General features: G+C 40.7%; 1 protein-coding gene and 1 pseudogene across 5 annotated transcripts in view; both read right to left on the reverse strand.

Moving 5' to 3' along the window:
• The window catches only part of NTN4 (netrin 4), a 133914-nt gene that overhangs the window by 81619 nt on the left and 30780 nt on the right, over positions 1-21515 (reverse strand). For all 5 annotated transcript variants that reach the window (XM_007523189.3, XM_060195572.1, XM_060195569.1 and 2 more), the window contains one exon: positions 9538-9816. In XM_007523189.3, coding sequence (XP_007523251.1) covers positions 9538-9816 — 279 coding nt within the window. The remainder of the gene's footprint in view (positions 1-9537; positions 9817-21515) is intronic.
• On the reverse strand, positions 4670-9442 carry LOC132539234 (aspartate aminotransferase, mitochondrial-like; annotated as a pseudogene).

Consider the following 21515-nt stretch of genomic DNA (forward strand, 5'->3'; position numbering starts at 1 on the left):
CTAATAATATTTTATAAAAAATGATTTAAAAGTATTTAAATTAAAAAGAAATTTATAATGCCTCTAGTTTTAAATCTTCTGGTTTCTTAGTCACCAAACAATAATTTTTGGCACCTATTTCTTTTAAAATAAAATTTGTCACTGCTTAGAAAATATGACTACATTCATTGGGAAGTTTTATAGTCAAAACATTAACAATTCTAGCCATGAACAGATCTTACCAGCTTGCCCTTCTACCAGGAAATGCAAGGTAATAAATGAAGTATAATCAACATTCTGCACACCTTCTGTGGCACCTGTAGTTACTCATTGCCAAGGGATTACTGGAAAAGCTATACTGTACTCACATAGGTTAAGGCCTTGGGACAGACTGAGGACAGTCTCACACTAACTATATCAAATTGGCAAGCTTTATATTTTGTTAATATTAGGACTGCAACTGTGCATGCCTTTTAAGATAGGATAACCCATTCCCTTATCTGATGTGCTGAATGAAATTCTTTTCATCAAACAGTAAAATTAATTTACAATTAAACATAGAAATAAAGGGTGATAAATGTAGAGATCCTACTTCCTAAGGAAACCAAAGATACTCATCTCAGATAGTACATCTGCCCCACCCAGAAGTAGTCATTCCTGAATTACTTAGAAGATTATTCAAACATACTGCTTTTACTCTTCCAGGCTCCTTCCCCTTGAACAATTTCACTAGTTGTTGAATAAAAGAGAGAATCAGTGATAACATTTGACACCCCATTGAGATCCAGATGATATGGGAGATCACCTATTCCTGTGAGCATCCTTTTTTTTTTTTTTTTTTCCTCCAGGCTTATTGCTGGGGCTCGGTGCCTGCACTATGAATCCACTGCTCCTGGAGGCCACTGGAGGCTACTTTTTTCCTCCTTTTGTTGCTTCTTTTTTTTTTTTTATCATTGTTGTGGTTATTATTATTGTAGGAGCCATTAGATTAGTTTTACTCTTATTTGTAGAAGTTATCATTTTTTTTTTGTATGCCAAGTGGACAGAAAAATAATATACAGGTGGTCATTTCCAAACATTCAAAACAATGTATGTTTTACTATATAAAATATTTTAAATTCTGATTGATATTCTCATCTGAAGACCTCTAGTTTTTCCTTAACACCTTGAAGCATCAAGAACTTTCCAATTATGCTTTTGATTTGATCACAGTACTGAATAGAATTTTTTTTTTTTAAGATGTTGACTGTTATGCTCCTAAATCTTTTCCAAATTTAGGAAGTGTGACATATGAGATGTGAAAGCATAAATATATGAACAAATATATTCAGATTCAGATGACAATATTTGTAATTAAAAGTTTACGTGAAATCATATAATGATTCTAACATCTGCCTTACTTAGCTATGTAACATTTTCATCAAACCTCACAATGTTGGTCCCACAGGTATTAATTATCACTCAGATTTAGAACACATCAGTCAAAATGTTGGCACTCTTTAACAATGAGTTTCTGATTACAAAAAGGAGAAATCTACTTTCACAAGTTTAAATTAAGGCATTTAAACAATTCTCCTTGCTGTGGTCCGGGAGATGGCGCAGTGGATAAAGCATTGGATTCTCAACCATGGGGTCCTGAGCTCAATCCCCAGCAGCACATATATACCAGAGAGATGTCTGGTTCTTTCTCTCTCTCCTATCTTTCTCATGAATAAATAAATAAATTTAAAAAACAAACAAACCCCCCCACAATTCTCCTTGGTATTCTAAGACACCAGTATCATTCAAAGGATGGCACTCAGTCAAATAATGAAGGCTTCCATTTTCCTTCTTACTATCATTCACCAGCCAGTGGCTGGAAAAATCACCAGCTACTAGGAAAAAGAAAACTAAATCTGTTGCCTCCAGCTATAAAGAGAAAAAGCTCGTTCCTTTCCACATAATTTCAGAAACCCTAGCAGGCTAGAGTCAAAGTACAGTTTTCCTTGTCATAAAACTGCTAGCCTAGTAAACACGTCAAGCAGCACATAAGCTGATTTATTTTTGTGTGATTCTGAGGAATGAACCCAGAGTCTCGTGCATGTGTGATAACACTGAGTGAACTCCCTGCCCCAGCTTCTTACTGTATATTGAGGGAGAGGGAGAGATGTTAAAGCACGGCTCCATCACGGTGCCTGCATGGGGCTCCCATGTGGTGCCAGAGATAGAACCAGATAGAACACCTACGAGTCTGTCTACTCAGCTCCCAATTTATTTTTAGTGTAAGATGGTGCTGGGTGTAAAAGGCAGTAGCCTTGAAATTCCCTTTTTATGCAGTTGTTTGTTAAGTGCTTTTAGTATGAGTTGCTTGTAGTATGAGGTGGAAAATTCCTTGTCCCTTCCCCCTTGAATAAGCAGGACCTAATCAGTGAAGGCCACCCATTGTTCGAAGGACCCTGCCTGGGGACAAGCCTTATCAGGACCTCATCAGTGAAGGCCACCCATTGTTCGAAGGACCCTACATGGGGACAAGCCTTATCAGGACCTTTGAACAGACTTTGTGGTGTGCTGTCTACCGGATGGGTGGTCATAGCCGATGGCAGGAGGATGTGCCTGGTTGAATTCTATTGGTTGTGTGATCTTACTATATTTGAAACTAGCCCGCGCTTTGCTTTGAATGGATCATGCTTTTGCTAAGTTTGAAATGATTGGATCTTGTGTTTGCTATAGCCTGTTATTGGATGTAGGTTGATAAGGTGATGTGCTCCCCCTCCCTGAGTGTAGTCTGAATTCCTATAAATTGTATGGTTTGAGCCCTGTTCGGGGTCGAGCTTGGTAGACTAACACCAGTCACCATCTCGGCCCGGATTGCAATTCGTCAATAAACATCTTTGCTTCCTTACAGTGGATGGTGGTTTGATTTATGCTCGCTAACACTGGGGATTGACCCTAGGACTTGGGAGCCTCAGGCAAGAGAGCCTTTTGCATAACTACTATGCTTCCTCCTCTTCATGCTCTGATGTATTTTTGTAGTTACAGGGGAAAAAATACAAGTGGGAGAAATCGTGGAAATGGAAGAAGTCATGTAATATGGCAACAGTAGTCTTAAGTAATAGCAATGTCTACTTACAGACATGGGCCATTATACTTTTCTAAATCCTCACAGTAACTATATAAGGTAGGCATTCTCCTCCATTTATCAGGAAACTTGAGATTCAGTGAGACTGGGCAACATAGTAAGTGCTGTGGTGATTCACCTTCAGGTGTGCTGACTCCAACGCCAGCAACTTCATCATGGCTCTCTTCTACCTCCCGTAAAATGAACAGATGAGAGAAAGCGAGCTGGTGAAAGATGAATGGGACAGATCTGGGAAGAAGAGGACTGTGGAAAAGGTAGTTCGCTCAAAGTCACAGGAGGAGTGTTATGAGGTGGATAAAGCTTGTCTCCCATTTTGTCTTCTTTCATAGCCCCTTCTGCCAAAAGAAAGTAAATGATCCTAAACCACCACCACCCGCTTTTTTTTTTTTTCTGCCTCCAGGGTTATTGCTGGGGCTCAGTGCCTGCACTACGATTCCACTACTCCTGTGGCCATTTTTCTTTTTTAATTTATAGAGAGAAATTGAGAGAGGAGGGGAAGATAGAGAAGAAGAGAGACAAAGAGACACCTACAGACCTGCTTCATCCAATTGTGAAGCGACCCTCCTGCAGGCTGGAACCGGGATCCTTGCATGAGTCCTTGTGCTTCATACTGCGTGCGCTTGACCGGGTGTGCCACTACCCAGCCCCCACCTAAAACTATATAGTTTAAGAAGCAGACTGAGTATCATTCCCATTAACTTATTTCTTTCTTTCATCAGCCATGGTAAATTCTAGTTCAGGAAATCAAATTTTAAAATGATCACTCATTCTAACAAATTATTGGCTAGTGATTAGTTGGTGGTCCATAAAGCAGCATCCCCCAAACTTTAGGAAGCATTGGAATCAGTCACTCTGAGGACTTGATAAAGATTACTGGGTCTCAGCTCTAGAATTCCCGAGATAATCAGTCTGAGATAGTGTCTGAGAATTTGTCATTCTAACAGGTTCACAGGTAATGCTGATGCAACTGATTAAGAGACCACACTTTGAGAAATGCTGGTATAAAGGAAACAAATGCACTAAAGACATTAGACAGGGGTCAGACGGTGGCGCACTAGGTTAACTGCACATAGTCTGAAGCACAAGGACCCACACGAGAATCTTGGTCTGAGCCCCCAGCTCCCTACCTGTGTGTGTGTGTGTGGGGGGGGGTCACTTCACAGGTGATGAAGCAGACCTGCAGGTGTCTGTCTTTCTCCCTCTCTATCTCCCTCTTCCCTCTCAATTTCTCTTTCCAATAAAAATGGAAACATTTTTTGGTATCTCTCCCCCCCAATATACAAAATGAAACTAGAGCAATGGATTTACATTGCTGGCACTGAGCCCTAGCAATAACTCTGGAGGCAATAAATAAATAAATAGGCATACTTATGACAAACTGACTAGCAGAATTAATGAGTATCATTTCTCTAGAGGCTAACTACTGTTCTTAAAGCACAGGTTATAAATTCAGCAATGAAATCACACACATGCACAAACAATGATTAAATAAATAAAAATATATCTGTGAACTCTACCTAACCCCAAGAAGCCCACCCAAAATCATAAAGTGCCTTTAAAGATTATAAAAGAGAGCCTTTTTTTCTTTTCATTTTTTAAATATTTATTTATTCCCTTTCTGTTGCCCTTTTTTTTTCTTAAAGTAAGACAAGAAACAATATTTTTGTTTTTCTGCACTTCCAGTTGGACTCACTAGTTTTTGCAAAACACTCTTTCTATAATATAGTTTGTTAATGTCGCTCATTTATGGGAGGACAAGCATGAGATTGGCCTGTAATGTTAGAAATTGTCTCACAAAGCCTCTAATGTAAGCTACTTCTCACACAGAAAACACAAAGGAATCTCAATACCATAAGTGATATTGAAATGGGATGCACTAGAGGGGTGCATGATTTTATTTTACCTGTAAACTCTTTAATTAATAAACTGACTATGAGAGGATGGGAAAGATTGGTTTAGAGCCACTAAGTACCAGACACCAGTCATGGGTGCCTTTCCTCCATCTTGCTACCTGTTCTTTTCTGAGAACCCCATTCAATCACAGAGTGTCAAGCACTGCGGTTGAAAGAAATGATCAGCTCTCTCACTGCATCCACCCTCCCTCGCTTTCTAAGTGACTGTCACAACAGCAGAAACTGAAGCAAGAAGGTTATCTGCTCCCTCAGGTCAGAGAAATGACTTGATGGCTGGGTGAATGGCCTGAGCAGTGAGGCTCAGTTGTCCAAGGTCACCCTTTGTCATGCTGATGAAGAATTCCTTGGTCATCAGCTCCACCTACTCAGGCTTTAGATCTGTGAAACAAAAAACGTGCCAATCTGCTCACTGATGTGTTGCCAGTTGTGGGAGGAGCCCTTCTTCCTGAGGTTGGAGACCTGCTGAGTCAGTATGATAAGGAGGCGGTGGGCCATGTCTTCCACTTCTTGAAGCCATTGTTTCTGCAAATCTAGATTTGCCAAGATGGTTGAGCTGGGCCCCACTGATAGAATGGTGGTTGTAATACATGGGACAAATCAAAATCTTCAACTGTGACTCCACATATTGGGCTTCATCAGCCTCTTTGCAGACCACTGTGGAGGCTCCTACACACTCAGCATATTAGCCTAAGTTCTTGTCACAGGGTTGTCAGAGGCAAATATTAATGTCCTCTCTGATGAAATGACACAGCCCACACATCCTTGTTACCATTACCAGTAGCAAAGCTTAAGAGGTCACATCAAAGGATGCAGAAATTCCTTCCCATCACCACTATTGCTATTTTCCTACTGCTCCCTACATGCTCTGGTATTTTTGAAATAATCTCCGTATACCCTGTGAATTCAAAACTGCAAGTCTTGGTCCCAATGCCAGTGGTCATGTAAGAGCATGTCAGTGCTCCTGGAGATGAGCATGCAATTTCTGTGGGACGATGTGAGCAGGAAGACATCTTTGCTGAACTGAACAAGTCTTTGCAGAAAGCTGGTTTATGATAGTTACAACCCCAGTTCCAGAGATGATCTGTACAGTGACATATTTATGACTTTTCAACACTTTGCTATTCTTGTTCAGGGATAGTTGTACAGATGCCTTACAAAATCCAACCAGCCCTGTGTGTGATGTGTTGAGAAAATGTAATAGGAGACACTATGGATCAAATCCAGGGCCACACAGTGGTGACGTGTATGTTCCACCACTGAACTATGTCCCAAGCCCCAGAACTGAGAAGGTTTTTGTTTTTTTTAGCAACCTGGACCTCTGTCTTCAGGACATTATAGAGCACAAAAGACTTCCATTATCATACCTCTAGGCACCACAGGTTTCCTTCTCTCTCTCTCTCTTCACTGTAGATGTCTCCATGATATAGGTGCCTGCAATTCTCAGGATGGGACCTGAGGATCTGTCTCACATGAGTCCACCAAGAGGACTCTGGCAAAGCTCGTGGCAGCAAGGCCTAGGCGAAGGATGGGAGTGATCCCAGATAAGAAATGGCCCAAGGTGTGCAGAGCCAGGTTAAGCAGCAAGAGGGTGGTGGGTTGTAGCAGGAAAAGTAGATAGGGCCTACAAGTGCCAGTATGTTTGTTAGCAGAAATTTGTATAGAATGGTTTAATATTAAGACATTTGCAAAAGGCTCTGGAATCTCTGGGTAGTTATCCCTCATTTAACAGAAAACAGCAGAAGCACTTAGAATTTTCTCTTCAGTTTTAAGAACTATTTCTAACTCTTTACAAGTTTACATTAAGAGTATTCAAAAGCCACAGAATGATTGCTTCCAAATACATATTCATGGATGTTTTATCAGGCTATTGACAACTCTTTGCTATTTAGTTGATCAGTCATTCTGATAGTTCCATAGATCATTCATTCTACAATGAGGGCTTACTCTGGGCCAAGAGATTGGGTCTCTAGGCTTCTCTCTGTCCTTTTTTTCCAGGACTATAACCTGAAATGGTCCTGGAAGGCTTGGATCACAGAGACAGTTGAGGAAGAGTAAAGGCCAGCATCCTAGTCTGTTGAGGTTTCTATAACCAAGTGCCATAGAGGAGGCCAGCTGATACACAGTAGATACTTACTTCTTCCAGTTCTAGCAGTGTAAGGTCGGCGCCAGAATAGTCAGTTAAAGTAAGGGCCCTCTTTTAGGTAACAAACAGGTTGCTGAGTCTAATGATAATTTTACATGACATGAAGAGAGTTGACTAGCTCTCTCTGCCACACACCCCCCCCCACAAAGCTACTAATCCAGAACTAAACATCAACAATAAGATTAGAGCTTTTCTTTGATGCCCTCACTCTTCTCCCCCATGTGATAGTATGCCAAATCTGATGTAGTCACTCTGTATTTTAAATTGTGTTTTCTCATCTTCTTTAAAAAGTATTTAAAAGTATTCTGTATGTGAGGCCAGGCGGTGGCACACCTGCTAGAACATGCAAGTTACCATATTCAAGGACCCGAGTCCCAGCTTCTTCTCCTCACCTGCGGGGGGAAGCTCCCAAGTGGTGAAGCCATACTGCAGGTGTTTCTCTGCTCTTCCTCTTTATCTCCCCTTTCCCTCTCAATGTCTCTCTGTCACTATCTAATACATAAATAAATAAATATTTTTTAAAAAACTAGTGAAAACTAGGCAATATATTCTATATGCACTGTAGACATTTCAGATACTTTCACTGGCTTCGCCCCCCCCCCCCCAAGGACACTTATTCCATTCATGAGGGTGCTACTCATCACTTTTAGGTCTTAACACAGGAATTTGGGGGAGAACACAAACATTTAGTCCACTGTTGCCTGCAGACTTTCCTTTTATTAGTTCACTCATGTACTGGCAGAAATTTATTAGCACTCTACCTTAGACCACATACCATGTATACACTCTGGGAGGGTGACATGTCACTGTAATGCCCGGGTTGTTTTCTGTGCGCGTAATGCTTAAGCCCAGTTAATCTAGATGTAGTTAATTGTTCCATCCTTTGTCTAAAGCAATTCTAGTTCAAAGATACACTAGTACGCAGAAACTGCAGGGTGTTTGTTAAATGAAGATCAATTTCTTTCAATTTAGGAGGTCCAGCTTTACCTCCAGAAGTAATAATGATGTTCCTATGTTTACTGCTATCTGGTGTCTAAAGCTGTCCTGCACCCCAACAACTCAGAACATCTAGCACAGACTGCCCTGCTAGCTTGCTGGTGGTCCTTGTGGATGTACCCTATATCACGGCTGGGAGAAAGATGGTAAATGTGAAAGTTTACCCTTTAGGATACTTTGAGGTTTCTTATATGTCACTTATTTTTATTTTCCTTTGATCAGAAGTACCAGAGCAAAAATGTACAATTAAAGCGTGATCGCCTATTTGCCTTCTTAGTTAATCTCTATCCACACAAGGTTAGCTGGACACATCCCAACAAAGTGCTTTGCTGCCTGAGCAATTTGGGATCTTTTTGTGAAGAAGCGAGGGAAGGACAAACCATGACAGTAATTTTTCATTATCTCTCTATTCCTGTGTGGATATCATTCAAACACCTACACACCACCTACTTCTGGCTCAGGAAGTGCACTGGGTTCCAAAAGATTCAAACACCACACAGTCCCTGTCTTTATGAAGTTGATGATATGAGAGATAGAGACAAGCAAAGGGAGATAAGTGAACCTAGAAGACAAGAGTTCAACTCTGCTTTAAGGTGAGAGGGGGGTAAGCCAGCCTTCATAAAGTGGAACCAGTATTCATTCTATTGGTGGAACAATAAAACATACCAGGCATTAAATTGAGGTTCTTATTTTTTTTTTCTACTTTAAAATTTACTCAGCAATGGTCCCCATTTACTGTCCAAGCTAGTTTGTGTGATAATTCCACGAATATGATTATGCCAGCTTCTCCTGTTGCTCATTTTATACTTTATATTTGAAGGTAGGGAGTTGGGTGGTAGTGCAGCGGTTTAAGCACACGTGGCGCAAAGCTCAAGGCCAGCTTAAGGATCCCGGTTTGAGCCCCCGGCTCCCCACCTGCAGGGGAGTCACTTCACAGGCGGTGAAGCAAGTCTGCAGGTGTCTGTCTTTCTCTCCCCCTCTCTGTCTTCCTTTCCTCTCTCCATTTCTCTCTGTCCTATCTAACAACGACGACATCAATAACTACAACAATAATAACTACAACAACAATAAAAAAAAAAAACAAGGGCAACAAAAGGGAAAATAAATTTAAAAAAATTAAAAAAAAAAACAAGTACATATATCTGAAGGTCATAATACCAAAACTAGTGTGGATGTTTCCCGAGGAATCTGGTTATCCTAAAATTGAAGATTAAAAAAGCAAGTTAATTGGTATTTTACAAGATGGCTATGGAGTTGGAAGAGTGAATCAGCAGAGGAAGAAACAGGAGGCATTATGTAACCATAAACCAGCTGTAAGGAAACTGAAAGCCCAAAGCTGAAGGTAACTTTTGATTTGTTTTTCATAGGTGAAGACTTGGTTTACATACCACATGGAATGTTCCGGGGGCCTTGACAGGTCTGAAGCCATCAACAGGTACACACTGATCAGCATGGCCATTACAGAAACAGCTACCCTTGACAATGAAGTCGTAGACTGCATAGTGTGTGAAATGTTGAGGCTTTGCATCCAGGTCATTTCTCTGACAGGGACAGGACTGTCGTTTTAGCAGCTGCACACGAAGGTTGGTGATCTTCAGCTGCTCCTGTGCTTTCATACCGTAAGGGTTCTCCGTATCATATGGCGGTGACAAAGCTCTGAAAATAACCTGCAAAGAAAAAGAAAACAACAACAAAAAACCCGTGTATATAGGACTGTGTACAAACCCCAAATCGCCCTATTTAGGTTTGGTATGGTTGCTACCTCACACCTCTCTCTAGTCATCTGAAAGTGACATGGTGTAACAAGGATTTTTTCAGACCTTGATCACTCCTGGGGAAAAACAGGTATGCTGTGTATTTGGAGGCAGAAGTATCAACAGAGTAACCAGCAGACCTGCCTGTTGAGATGAAGGCAGTCTTGCAAAAATCCTGGGGGAAGGGCTTTCCAGACAGAAGAAATGGCAAGTGTAAAGACCCTGAAGTGGAACCAAGTGTGACTTATTCAAAGAAGGACAAGGCCAGGGTAACTGAAGTCTGGGCAAAAAAACAAACAAACAAACAAAAACAAACGATAGAACATTTGGGGAGGAAGGTTGCCATTGTTCTCTTCAGCCAAACGGAGAGAAAGAGCCTTTTTTTTTTTTTTTGCCTCCAGGGTTATTGCTGAGACTCAGTGCCTGCACTACGAATCCACTGCTCTTGGAGGCTATTTTTCTCATTTTTGTTGCCCTTGTTGTTACCCTTGTTGTCCTTATTATTCTTGTTGTCATTGCTGTTGTTGTTGAATAGGACAGAGAGAAATGGAGAGAGGAGGGGAGAGAGAGAGGGAGAGAGAAAAACAGACACCTGCAGACCTGCTTCATCACCAGTGAAGCGACCTCCCTGCGGGTGGGGAGCCGTGGGCTTGAACCGGGATCCTTACCCCAGTCCTTAACCCACTGCACTACCACCCAACCCCCAGGAAAGAGCCTTTTAAAACTCATGTAGGGTTATACTCACTGTAGTAGAAAGCCACTGGGAAACCATAGACACAGAACTGATCTGATTTGATTTATACTTTGAAGAAAGATAACTCTTATTTGGTGAGACAGGATTATAGAAGGCGAAGAACAGAAAGAGGAAGACCATCTAGGAAGCCAGTCAAAATCAAGGTCCTAAATAAATAAATAACCAGTATTTTGCATTTCTGGCCAATTTTGAACTCAAAGAACAAGTTACTCCTTAAACAACACTCTGCATGTAAAGTGGTGTAAAACAACATATTATGAGGCAAAACTTCCCAGAAATCACCTATTTAAAGAAAACATTAGAAGTAATGTCTCTACAGACAGCCCACAGACATAAAGAAATGTTCCACTTCACCTAGCACTGGAGAAATGCAAATTAAAACCACACTGAGATTTCACCTCACACCTGTGAGAATGGCCCCCATCAACAAAACAGGAGATGACAATAATTGCTGATTATATGGAGGAAAAGGAACTCTTGACACACTGTTGGTGGGACTGCGAGCTGGTGCAGCTCCTGTAGAAAACATGGAGACTCCTCAAGCAAATAGCGGAAACACATTACGGCCCAGCCATACCACGCTTTGTAAAAAATATTTATTTTCCCTCTTGTTGCCCCTGTTACTTTTTATTGTTGTTGTAGTTATTGTTGTTGATGTTGTTGGTTAGGACAGAGAGACATGGAGAGAGGAGGGGAAGACAGAGAGGGGGAGAGAAAGAGAGTCTCCTGTGAAGCGACTCCCCTGCAGGTGGGGAGCCAGGGCTTGAAACGGGATCCTTACGTTGATCCTTGCACTTTGTGCCACCTGTGCTTAACCCACTGTGCTACCACCCGACTCCCAGCAATACCACTCTTAAGCATATATCCAAAGGAAATGAAACCATAAATGTATGCACCCCTGTCTTCATAGTTGCACTGTTTATAGCAGCCAAAAATAGTCAACCAAAATGTGTATCACCAGAAGACTAAATAAAGAAAATATGGAGTACAGATTAATGGAATAGTATAGTATTATCAAAGGACAAAATGGATGAACTGAAGGTGATTATGCTAAGTGATAAGAGGTGAAAGACAACTACCAGTTAATTCCACTTGTGTGTGGAGCACAGATTACTAAAGCAAACAAACTTACAAAAATAATTAATAACCGAACTGTCTTCTAGGTTTTGTGAGAACTATGGTGCTTATGGTAGAATGGAATAGGACTTTGATGGTGGGTGTACTGACTTACGTACATATATTGATGTGAAACTACACCCTGAAGTCTTATAATTTTTAAATACTGTTAAGTCACTAATAATAAAAATGACCAAAAAAGAGTAAAATACAAAAAAGAAGTAGTAGCTCTTTTAGCATTAGTCTAAATTAGAATATGCCTCTCTACTTGAGTCATTAAAATATTGAAATCAGTGACTTTACAGTGAGTCTTACATAGGATTTTTTTTTTTTTTTTTGCCTGCAGGGTTATCGCTGGGGCTCGTTGGCTGCACTATGAATCCACTGCTCCTGGAGGCCATTGTTTCCATGTTGTTGCCCTTGTTATTGTTGTCGTTGCCCTTGCTGTTATTGTTGTTGTTGTTACTGCCATTGTTGTTGGATAGGACAGAGAGAAATCGAGAGAGGAGGGGAAAACAGAGAGGAGAGAAAGACACCTGCAGACCTTCATCACCGCTTGTGAAGCAATCCCCCCTGCAGGTGGGGAGCCAGGGGCTGGAACCGGGATCGTTACGCCCGTCCTTGTGCTTCACGCCATGTTCGCTTAACCCTGGCATCTGTTAGACAGTTGTAAAGAACTCTTACTTTAAACTCTTACTGTAGCTACCTCCCAGTTCATCAAGCTGAGAAATGCATGGACATGGAAAAGGGTGGGGCGGGAGGTAGCACACAGAGTAGAAAGTGCAAGGATCCTGGAGTTCCTGGCACCCCAGCTTCAGGAGTGGTGAAGCAGGTCCGCAGGTGTCTTCCTCTTTCTGTGTCTCTCCTTCCCCTCTCAATTTCTCTCTGTCCTATCCAATAAAAAATGGGAAAACTAGCCTCCAGGAGCAGTGGATTCGTAGTGCAGTCACTGAGCCCCAGCAATAACCCTGGAGGCACAAAAGAAAAGGGTGACCAGAAGCTCCAGAAAAATGAAAGAGAGAGAGAGAAGGGTGGGCAGTGTTAAACAAGTACACATTCTGCTGAAAAGTCTGTGCCGCCTTTCCTTTTCCTCAACATTGGTGGCAACTGTTTGCTCTCACTGTTCCTCTCACATCTTCGCCCTTGACATTTACTGTTAGTCCCTCTCCCATTCTTTTTTTTTTTATTCTCTTTTGTTGCCCTTGTTGTTTTATTGTTGTAGTTATTATTGTTGTTGTCGTTGTTGGATAGGACAGAGAGAAATGGAGAGAGGGAGGGGAAGACAGAGAGGAGGAGAGAAAGACAGACACTTACAGACCTGCTTCACTGCCTGTGAAGCGACTCCCCTGCAGGTGGGGAGCCGGGGTTCGAACCGGGATCCTTATGCCGGTCCTTGTGCTTTGCGCCACCTGCGCTTAACCCGCTGCGCTACAGCCCAACTCCCACCTCTCCCATTCTTGACCCTCCCTCCGACTGAAAGCTGTTCAGCACATTGCAAGGCTAGGGGAAGACCTGTCAAGGTTTGTAGGAACTTAGAAACTCTTCTGCTTCCTGTGCCCAGACTGGGGAAGCTGAATGGCGGCTCTGTGCCTGGTGTGTATGACACCACAGTCGGCATGCTGATATCATCAGGGAAGGGACATCGTGACCCCTGAGGCTGTAAGCTGGACAGGAGACAGCTGAGTGCCACAGACACAAAAGTAAATGGGAATTTAAACCATGAAATCTTTTTCTCCAGAAAGGAGACGCCTTAATCTGATACCCTGGGAAATGGATCTACCCTGCATCAGGAAACAAAGAGTGTGCCAATCCAGATGCTCCCAACTTCTGGCAGGTTGCCCTCTGGGTCCCACCCAGTTTCTCTTCAAACATCCCCAGAAGAAGCCTGTTTGGCACCACTGAATGAAATAAGAAAAGTTGTCAAAGCTCTCCACAGAATGTGTGTCCCCAGCAGGGCCGGCCTATCACTATTCCACTATCCATAAGTGCTTCTAAACACACACTCCTAACAAAATATATTTTAAAAACCAGAGGATAGCTGAGATCAAGCTGACTCTGATGTTTCCAGCTTTCTAGTACTAATGGTCTTCAGGATCTTTTTAACTAAAAAATGTTATTATATTTTTGTGAGTCATACCATACTCACTTCACTATATCTTCCTCAAAACCTAGAAGACAGTAAGAACCTACTGATACAGTATGTTCTACTCTGAAGACAGCCAGTGACACCTAATCCGTATTTGTACACCTGCATTTCTGTACCTATACACAGAAGCTGAACGTAGGGCCGGCTAAGTAGCTTACTTCGACACTGTACTGCTTTGCCACTCACATGACCCAGGCTCAAGTTCAGCCCCCACTGCACTGAAGGAAGCTTCTTCGGTGCTTTGATATTTTTCACTTTCTAGCTCTTCCACTCTCTGTATCTAAAACTTTAAAAAGAAAGAGCACGAGAGAATCATACAGACAGCAACAAAGAAAACTACATCAGCTACTATGTGGCTTCCACAACAACAGCATCAGTGACTGATTAAAAATGCAAATTCTCGGGCTCGGTACCAAAGAATGACTGAATCCGAAACTCTTGGGGTACAATCCAGTGATCTGTGTCTCAACAAGCCTTTCCAGTGATTTTTATGCACAATAAAGTTTGAGAAACACTGTTACATAACCTTAAAAAATCTACTCCCATTGTTCGGATACCACAGTTCGGAGTCTGGCAATTATTGTTAGGTATCTAGATTATTTCCAACTTTTTGACATAAACAACTACAGTGAGCAACCTCATAGCAGAAAAGGAGGAAGTTTATAATAATATCCTCAAGATATGTTTTCAAATGTTAAATCAAGGGGTCAAAGGAAACGCATGCTTTTAAAAAAATAGAGATGAGTTTGTGAGTGAATCATGGACTTTTTCTAACTAATCTTTGAGATCTTCACATTTCTTGGGTCTTGCCTCATGTCTCTAAGCTGGAATCCCTCAAACTTGGCATAAGGATTTGGATTCCTGGCTTTATTTGTGCCATTTCGTATGCCCTTTCACCTAACGAAGAGATACCTGAAAGTTCTGAACAGGTTAGAACACCTGAGCATCCTCTTCCTTTTCTGAAATACACAAGTGTCCCTAAATCCATTAATACATAGTTTCTGCCTACTAACTTGTCTGTCTCTCATATGAGGCTATTCAGTGAACAAGAATTTTGTTGGTCTGTTTAACACTTGTGTCTCTCAGCACACCCATATTATTTGGCATGTCATAACTGCATGGAATGAACAAATGAAATATTTTTTAGAAATATTTCACTGGGTACAATGTACTCCTTACTGTACTGACGCTCTAGGCTCCACTTAGATATCAGATGGGAGCACCATGGACAGTGCCAGGAATGCACCAAGGATGCTGGAGCAGTGTTGAGGCATGTCTGTCTCTCTTTTCCCTCCCATCAGTTGATAGTGTTATTCAAACTTTTTTTATCCTTACTGATTTTTCTCTACTTGTGTCACTTGTAGAGAACAGTGTGGAGATCCCTGTCTATAGTTATAACCTTAAGTATTACTTCTTACAGTTTTTGATCAAGTAGTTTGAAGCTCTGTTCACAACATAAATATTTGGTGCATAAATATTTGGAGTTGTTATATCCTCGAGATGAATTTGGCCCTTCCACCAGTATAAAATGCCCCTGTTTACTCCTGGTAATTCTTTGGTATAAAATCTACTTCCTCAGGTAGGAATATACTCACTGGAGATTTCTTTGACTCTTGTTAACACAGTGTGTTTTTCTTCTACTACTTTACATTTAATTTAGTTATGCCTTTACAATTCTAATTAGATAGGATAGTTGGGTCTTTTAAGATTTATATTTATTCTGATAATCTATGCTTTTTAGGCCTTTTACATTTAATGTGAGTATTAAAATGGCTACATTTTAAGTCTACCATCTTGCTACTTGTTTAATCAATTAATTCATTAGCCTCTAGGGTTATCATTGGAGCTCTGTGCCAGCATGATAAATCCACAGTTCCTGGTGACCCTTTTTTCTTTTTTTGTTCATTTTCTATTTTATTTGATAGGACAGGGAGAAGTTGAGAGAGGAGGGGAGATAGAGAAGGAGAGAAAAAGATAGACACCTGTAGACCTGTTTCACTGCTTGGGAAGTGTCCGCTCTGCAGGTGGGGAGCCAGGGGTTTGAATCCGGGTTCTTGTGTGTAGTACTGTGTGCACTTAGCCGGGAGTACCACACTTGGGTTTCTGCTACTTGTTCTACCGTGCGTATCTCTAATGTCAGCTCTCTTGTAGTAGTACCTATCACTTTACCTATTGTGTCAGATCTACATCAGCACACTTTAGCCCTTCCTTCACAGCCTTCACACTACTGCCACTCGTGTTACTCTAGAAACATGATAAGATTCATAACACATTGGTAGTATTTTTGCTCTAAAAAGTCAATTAACTTTTATAGATAATTTTGAAAAATACATTTTTTTATGGATCCAAATTTAGCTAGCCTTGGGAATAATGGGTAATTTTAGATGTTTGGTTTTTTGTTTTGTTTTTGTTTTGTTTGGACAACAGACCAAACCAATTCTGTTCTAGGTAAATGACACTCCCCTGTTTGGTATCTTTCCTTTCCACTCCCTTTTATTTAGTATTTCATGGAGAATACAGAAATAAAAGAACAGAATTCTAATCCCCCCCCAAAAAAAAGACAATTAAATAAGAAAACACATCTACATGTATTCACCAATCTTCCTTTATTTGATTATCTTCCTTCTTTGTGTATATCTAGATCTCCATCTGGTATGTATATGTGTGTGTGTGTGTGTGTGTGTGTGTGTGTGTGTGTGTTTTCTGTATGAAGTACTTCTAGCATTTCAGAGTGGATATATATAGTCTGGAAAAAAATCTTGATTTCATCTTCAATTTTGAAAGATTTGCTTTGCTTAATTTAGGATTATAGGTTGTTTTTTCCCCCTTTCTATTTCGTCTGCTAGGACAGAGAAATTGAGAGAGAAGGAGGAAGTGGAGAGGGAGAGAGAAAAATAGACACCTACAGATTTGCTTCACCAATTATGAAGCATCCCCTCTGCAGATGGGGAGCTGAGGGCTCGAACCTGGGTTCTCGTCCGTGGTGATATGTGTGCTTAACCTGCTACAATAGCACCTGGCCGCCTGGGTGGACTTTTTCTCTCAGTACTTTTAGAATTCTGCCCCACCACCTTTGGCTTACACTGTTTCTGTAAAAAGAGCCTGCTATGATTTTTAAAACATTCCTTTTGTACATAATGTGTGTGGTTTTTTTTTTTTCTGGCTGTTTTCAGGTTTCTTTTTTATCATTAGATTTTAGACAATTTGACTATTATGTGCCTTTGAAGTAGTTCTCTTGTTTCTTGTGATTAAAGCTTGTATTACATGAACCTGGAGTTTATAGTACTAACAAAATATAGAAAAATTTCAGCATTCTTAATTTTTAAAATTTTCTGGTTTAATAATGATTTTCAAGATGATAAGATTATATGGGTAAAGTCTCACACAGCACCAACCACGAACGTTCCTTCTGCCCCCACCCACTACCATAGTTCTCACAAAACCACAGGCACAGTTTCAGTCACTTCTTTCCTGCTTTTGTTTCCCTCTCCTCTGTCCTTCGTGAACTCCCAACTACCTGCAGACCAGAGTATTTGAAGTTGTCCTACAGTTTACTTATATGCTTAAGCCACTCGCTAATTTGTTTACTGATATTTTGGTGTTCGTTATTCCTGCTTTATTTATATTGCGATGTAGTCAATGTCTCTTATCTTCCTTCCTGTAGTGTCTTGTCTACTAATCCCTTACAAAGTATTTTTGTCTCAAACATAGTTTTCAACAGTGGAATTTCAATGTGCTTTTTCCTGTATTTCCATGTTCTGTTACCATGTCAGTATTTGGACATATCCTTTTGGAACTTTTAATATTCTTGACTATTAGTTCTATTATATCATTTCGGGCCTGTTTCTATTTGTTTATTTTACTAATAGATTGGGTTTTCCTCCTTTTGGGAATGTCTTGATTCACTATAAAATGCTATGACTTTTACCTTTGTGGGTACTGGATAATTTTGTTCTCTTGGACATTTTTCTGGGATCTAGTTGTTACTTAGAAATAGCTTGATCCTTTAGAGGTTTGCTTTCAACGTTTTTATGGGTACAACTACATATTCTTCTTCTTCTTATTATTATTATTATTTTCATTTTATTGGATTGGACAGAGAGAAATTGAGAGAGGAGGGGGAGATGGAGAGAGGGAGAAACAGAGTGACACTTGCAGACCTGCTTCACCCCCACCCCTGCATGTGGGGTGCGGCGGGCTCAAATCAGGGTCTTGCAGCGATCCTTGCACTTCATACAATGTGCTGAACCCAGTACGCCTCTGCCCGGCTCCCCAATTAAATATTCTTTAACACTGGGATAATTCTACCTTTTTATTAAGTCAAAACCATTCTGATTTCTCCAGTGACTGACTGCCAAATTGAATTATAGGGTCTCCACTGGCTATTATTCCTACTCCCGCATGACCTTTGAAAATTTGGCTCTTCTGTCCATTAGGGTGATTTCTACCCCCCCCCCTTCTGGGCTCAGGCTGTTTTCTTGTACATATACACTGATCAATACTAAGCTGAAGACTTGAGGAGGGCATCTTTAGATCTCTGGGAATCTTTCTAGTATAGCTCTGTTCTTTCTATCTCTGGCCTGCAAACCTCAGCAATCTTCATCTAAGCAGATTCTCAGGAAATTTGTCAGATTCTACTCTGGCTCCTCTTCTCTGGAGCAAAGCTCTCTCTAGACAACAACCTAGGGCAACCACAGAGTCCATCTCATTTGCCCCTGGTCTTTCTGGAATTTCCGTCTTCTGCTGTCTTATTTCCAATCCTTGAAAACACTTGCGTCATGTTTTGTCCGGGTTTTTAGTTATTTTAGGTATCAGCACTATTCTAATTCTTGTTACTGCATCTTGTCTGAGAGTTGAATTCTAAGAAACCAAGGCAGCTTAACTTTTTTTTTAATATTTATTTTATTTATCTATTCCCTTTTGTTGCCCTTGTTGTTTTATTGTTGTAGTTATTATTGTTGTTGTCGTTGTTAGATAGGACAGAGAAAAATGGAGAGAGGAGGGGAAGACAGAGAGGAGGAGAGAAAGATAGACACCTGCAGACCTGCTTCACCGCCTGTGAAGCGGCTCCCCTGCAGGTGGGGAGCCGGGGTTCGAACCGGGATCCTTATGCCGGTCCTTGTGCTTTGCGCCACCTGCGCTTAACCCGCTGCGCTACAGCCTGACTCCCGCAGCTTAACTTTTATGAAATGCAATTTATAAACCTGACTAGACTAAGCCCTTATTTTTGTCTAAAAATATCACATTAGCAGTTTTATAATAAGGACACAAACGTAGTTGTTATAGTTAGTAGACTAAAAGACTTGAAAAACAAATGCTTTTTTTTTTTATTTTTAACCAGAGCACTGCTCAGCTCTGGCTTATGGCAGTGTGGGGGACTGAACCTGGGACTTGAGAGCCTCAGGCATGGAAGTCTCTTTTGCATGCCCCCATCGTACAAATGCATTTTCTTATTGGACACAGTAAATTAAGAATCTGAAAAAATGTAAGGCTCTGAATGTTCTAATTCTGTGCACCAGTTCTGTTTTAGTGTCCAGTGGGGAGAGGGAGAGAGCAGGAGAAAGGAGGCAACTAGAGCTGTTCCACTACATGAAGCTTCCTTCCTTGGGTGGGCACTAAGGGCTTTGAATTGGGACCCTCACTCATGACCGTGTCTACGCTCTGTCAGGATGCCACCCTTTCTTTATGATTTATGACACCAATCATAGCCTCCAACAAGTCTTTGTGTTTTCTCTAATACAGTTATAGATTCTCAATAATATATTCAGGATAGAATCATGTTAGGACAGGCTTATTTTAATTGTATGATATGAGTAAGAATATAAATATAATTTTACTTAATATGAACTCATAAAATATACAAGGGTAAATGTTAGGGGAAGATGACCAGAAGGGTATGAACTCCAATTCCATTAAGGCTCAGAAAGAGAAGAGGAAAAAAAAAAGAATCTACTTATGAAAGCTGACAAATAAGAAAACTATTACCTTGACATAAATAAAAGTAGATTTGTCTACAAATAAAAAAATACTAGGTATAGAAACAATTGTCTTATAAAATATCTTATATATATTAATCTTATCCCATATCCAACATGACTAATAATTTTATGAAAAAATTATTTAATATTTATCAACATTGAAACACTTTGGAGGAATATTTGATGTCAAAGCAAGCACTAAAATACTTTTAGAGTGCTAGGTTTGAATAATGTACTTTTGCTGATAAACTTATACTGTTTAAAGAATAAAACCAACACATTTAGAGAGGAGTTTCTGGAACTTTTGCTCAATATAATGTAATAAAACAACAGATCACTGGGTGAGGGGGTGGTGTAACGGTTATGCAATTAGACTTTCATGCCCGAGGCTCCCAAACCCCAGATTCAATCCCCATTATTGCCATCAGCCAAAGCTGATCTGTGCTCTGGTGTCTATCTTTTTCTCTGTATCTCATTAAAATAGAACAAGTAGGGGCCGTGTGGTGGTGCACCTGGTTGAGTGCACATTACAAAGTGCAAGGACCAGGGTTTAAGTCCCCAGTCCCTACTTGCAGGAGGGAAGCTTTGCAAGTGGTAAAGCAGTGCTGCAGGTGTCTGTCTGTCTGTCTCTCCCTATCTCCCCATACCCTCTTGATTTCTGGATGTCTCTATCCAATAAAGATCATTAAAATAAAACAAATAAGTTATATTTAAGAAAAGGCAAGTCACTTCTACAGTAAAAACTACACACACACATATGTATGTATATAAGTACACATATGTAGAGAGGAAGAGAGACTATATATCAAGAAAAAACATATATCCACATGCATATATACATACTTTGTTTATAAACAGCATCTGGTTAATTCACTGAAGCTCATTATCACCTATTGACAACTATATTGTCTATTGCTATTTGATGATACCGGGAAGGCCTCTAAACATAGAAACTGACTACTTGGGAGTTGGGCAGTAGCACGGCGGGTTAAGTGCACATGGCGCAAAGCCTAAGGACTGGTGTAAGGATCCCAGTTCGAGCCCCCGGCAGGGGAGTCACTTCACAGGCGGTGAAGCAGGTCTTCAGGTGTCTCTCTTTCTCTCCCCCTCTCTGTCTTCCTCTCCTCTCTCCATTTCTCTCTGTCCTGTCCAACAACGACAATATCAATAACAACAACAATAAACCAACAAGGGCAACAAAAGGGAATAAATAAATATTAAAAAAAAAAGAAACTGACTACTTGTCCCCATTTCTACTGCTTACAAACATATCTCAAAACGGAAAACAATACCCTTTAGGTTTCAAAAATGTAACGGGGTTCACAACACTCCGGTTTTTGCAGTCACCTCACTAACAAGGGGACTTTGGCTATTTCTGAAGTCATTTAAATTGAAGTTTTAAGTATTTGAATGAAAAGCAAAAGAAGCATAAGTTCTTGACATGTGTACAAGACCTCTAATATATTCCTGAAATAGACTATGCTTTCATGACTAAGTAGCCTTTTGGAAAGTGTGTGAATTTTCAGGCTTTTAAAGGGTTGCATGAGTGAGGGTTGTGACTGCATAGAGAGACAGAGCCCATAGCATGGCTGACAGACAGGTGGGTGTCTGCTGCTGA

The sequence above is a fragment of the Erinaceus europaeus genome, chromosome 7 (assembly GCF_950295315.1).
Source record: "Erinaceus europaeus chromosome 7, mEriEur2.1, whole genome shotgun sequence".
NCBI classification, from domain to species: Eukaryota; Metazoa; Chordata; class Mammalia; order Eulipotyphla; family Erinaceidae; genus Erinaceus; species Erinaceus europaeus.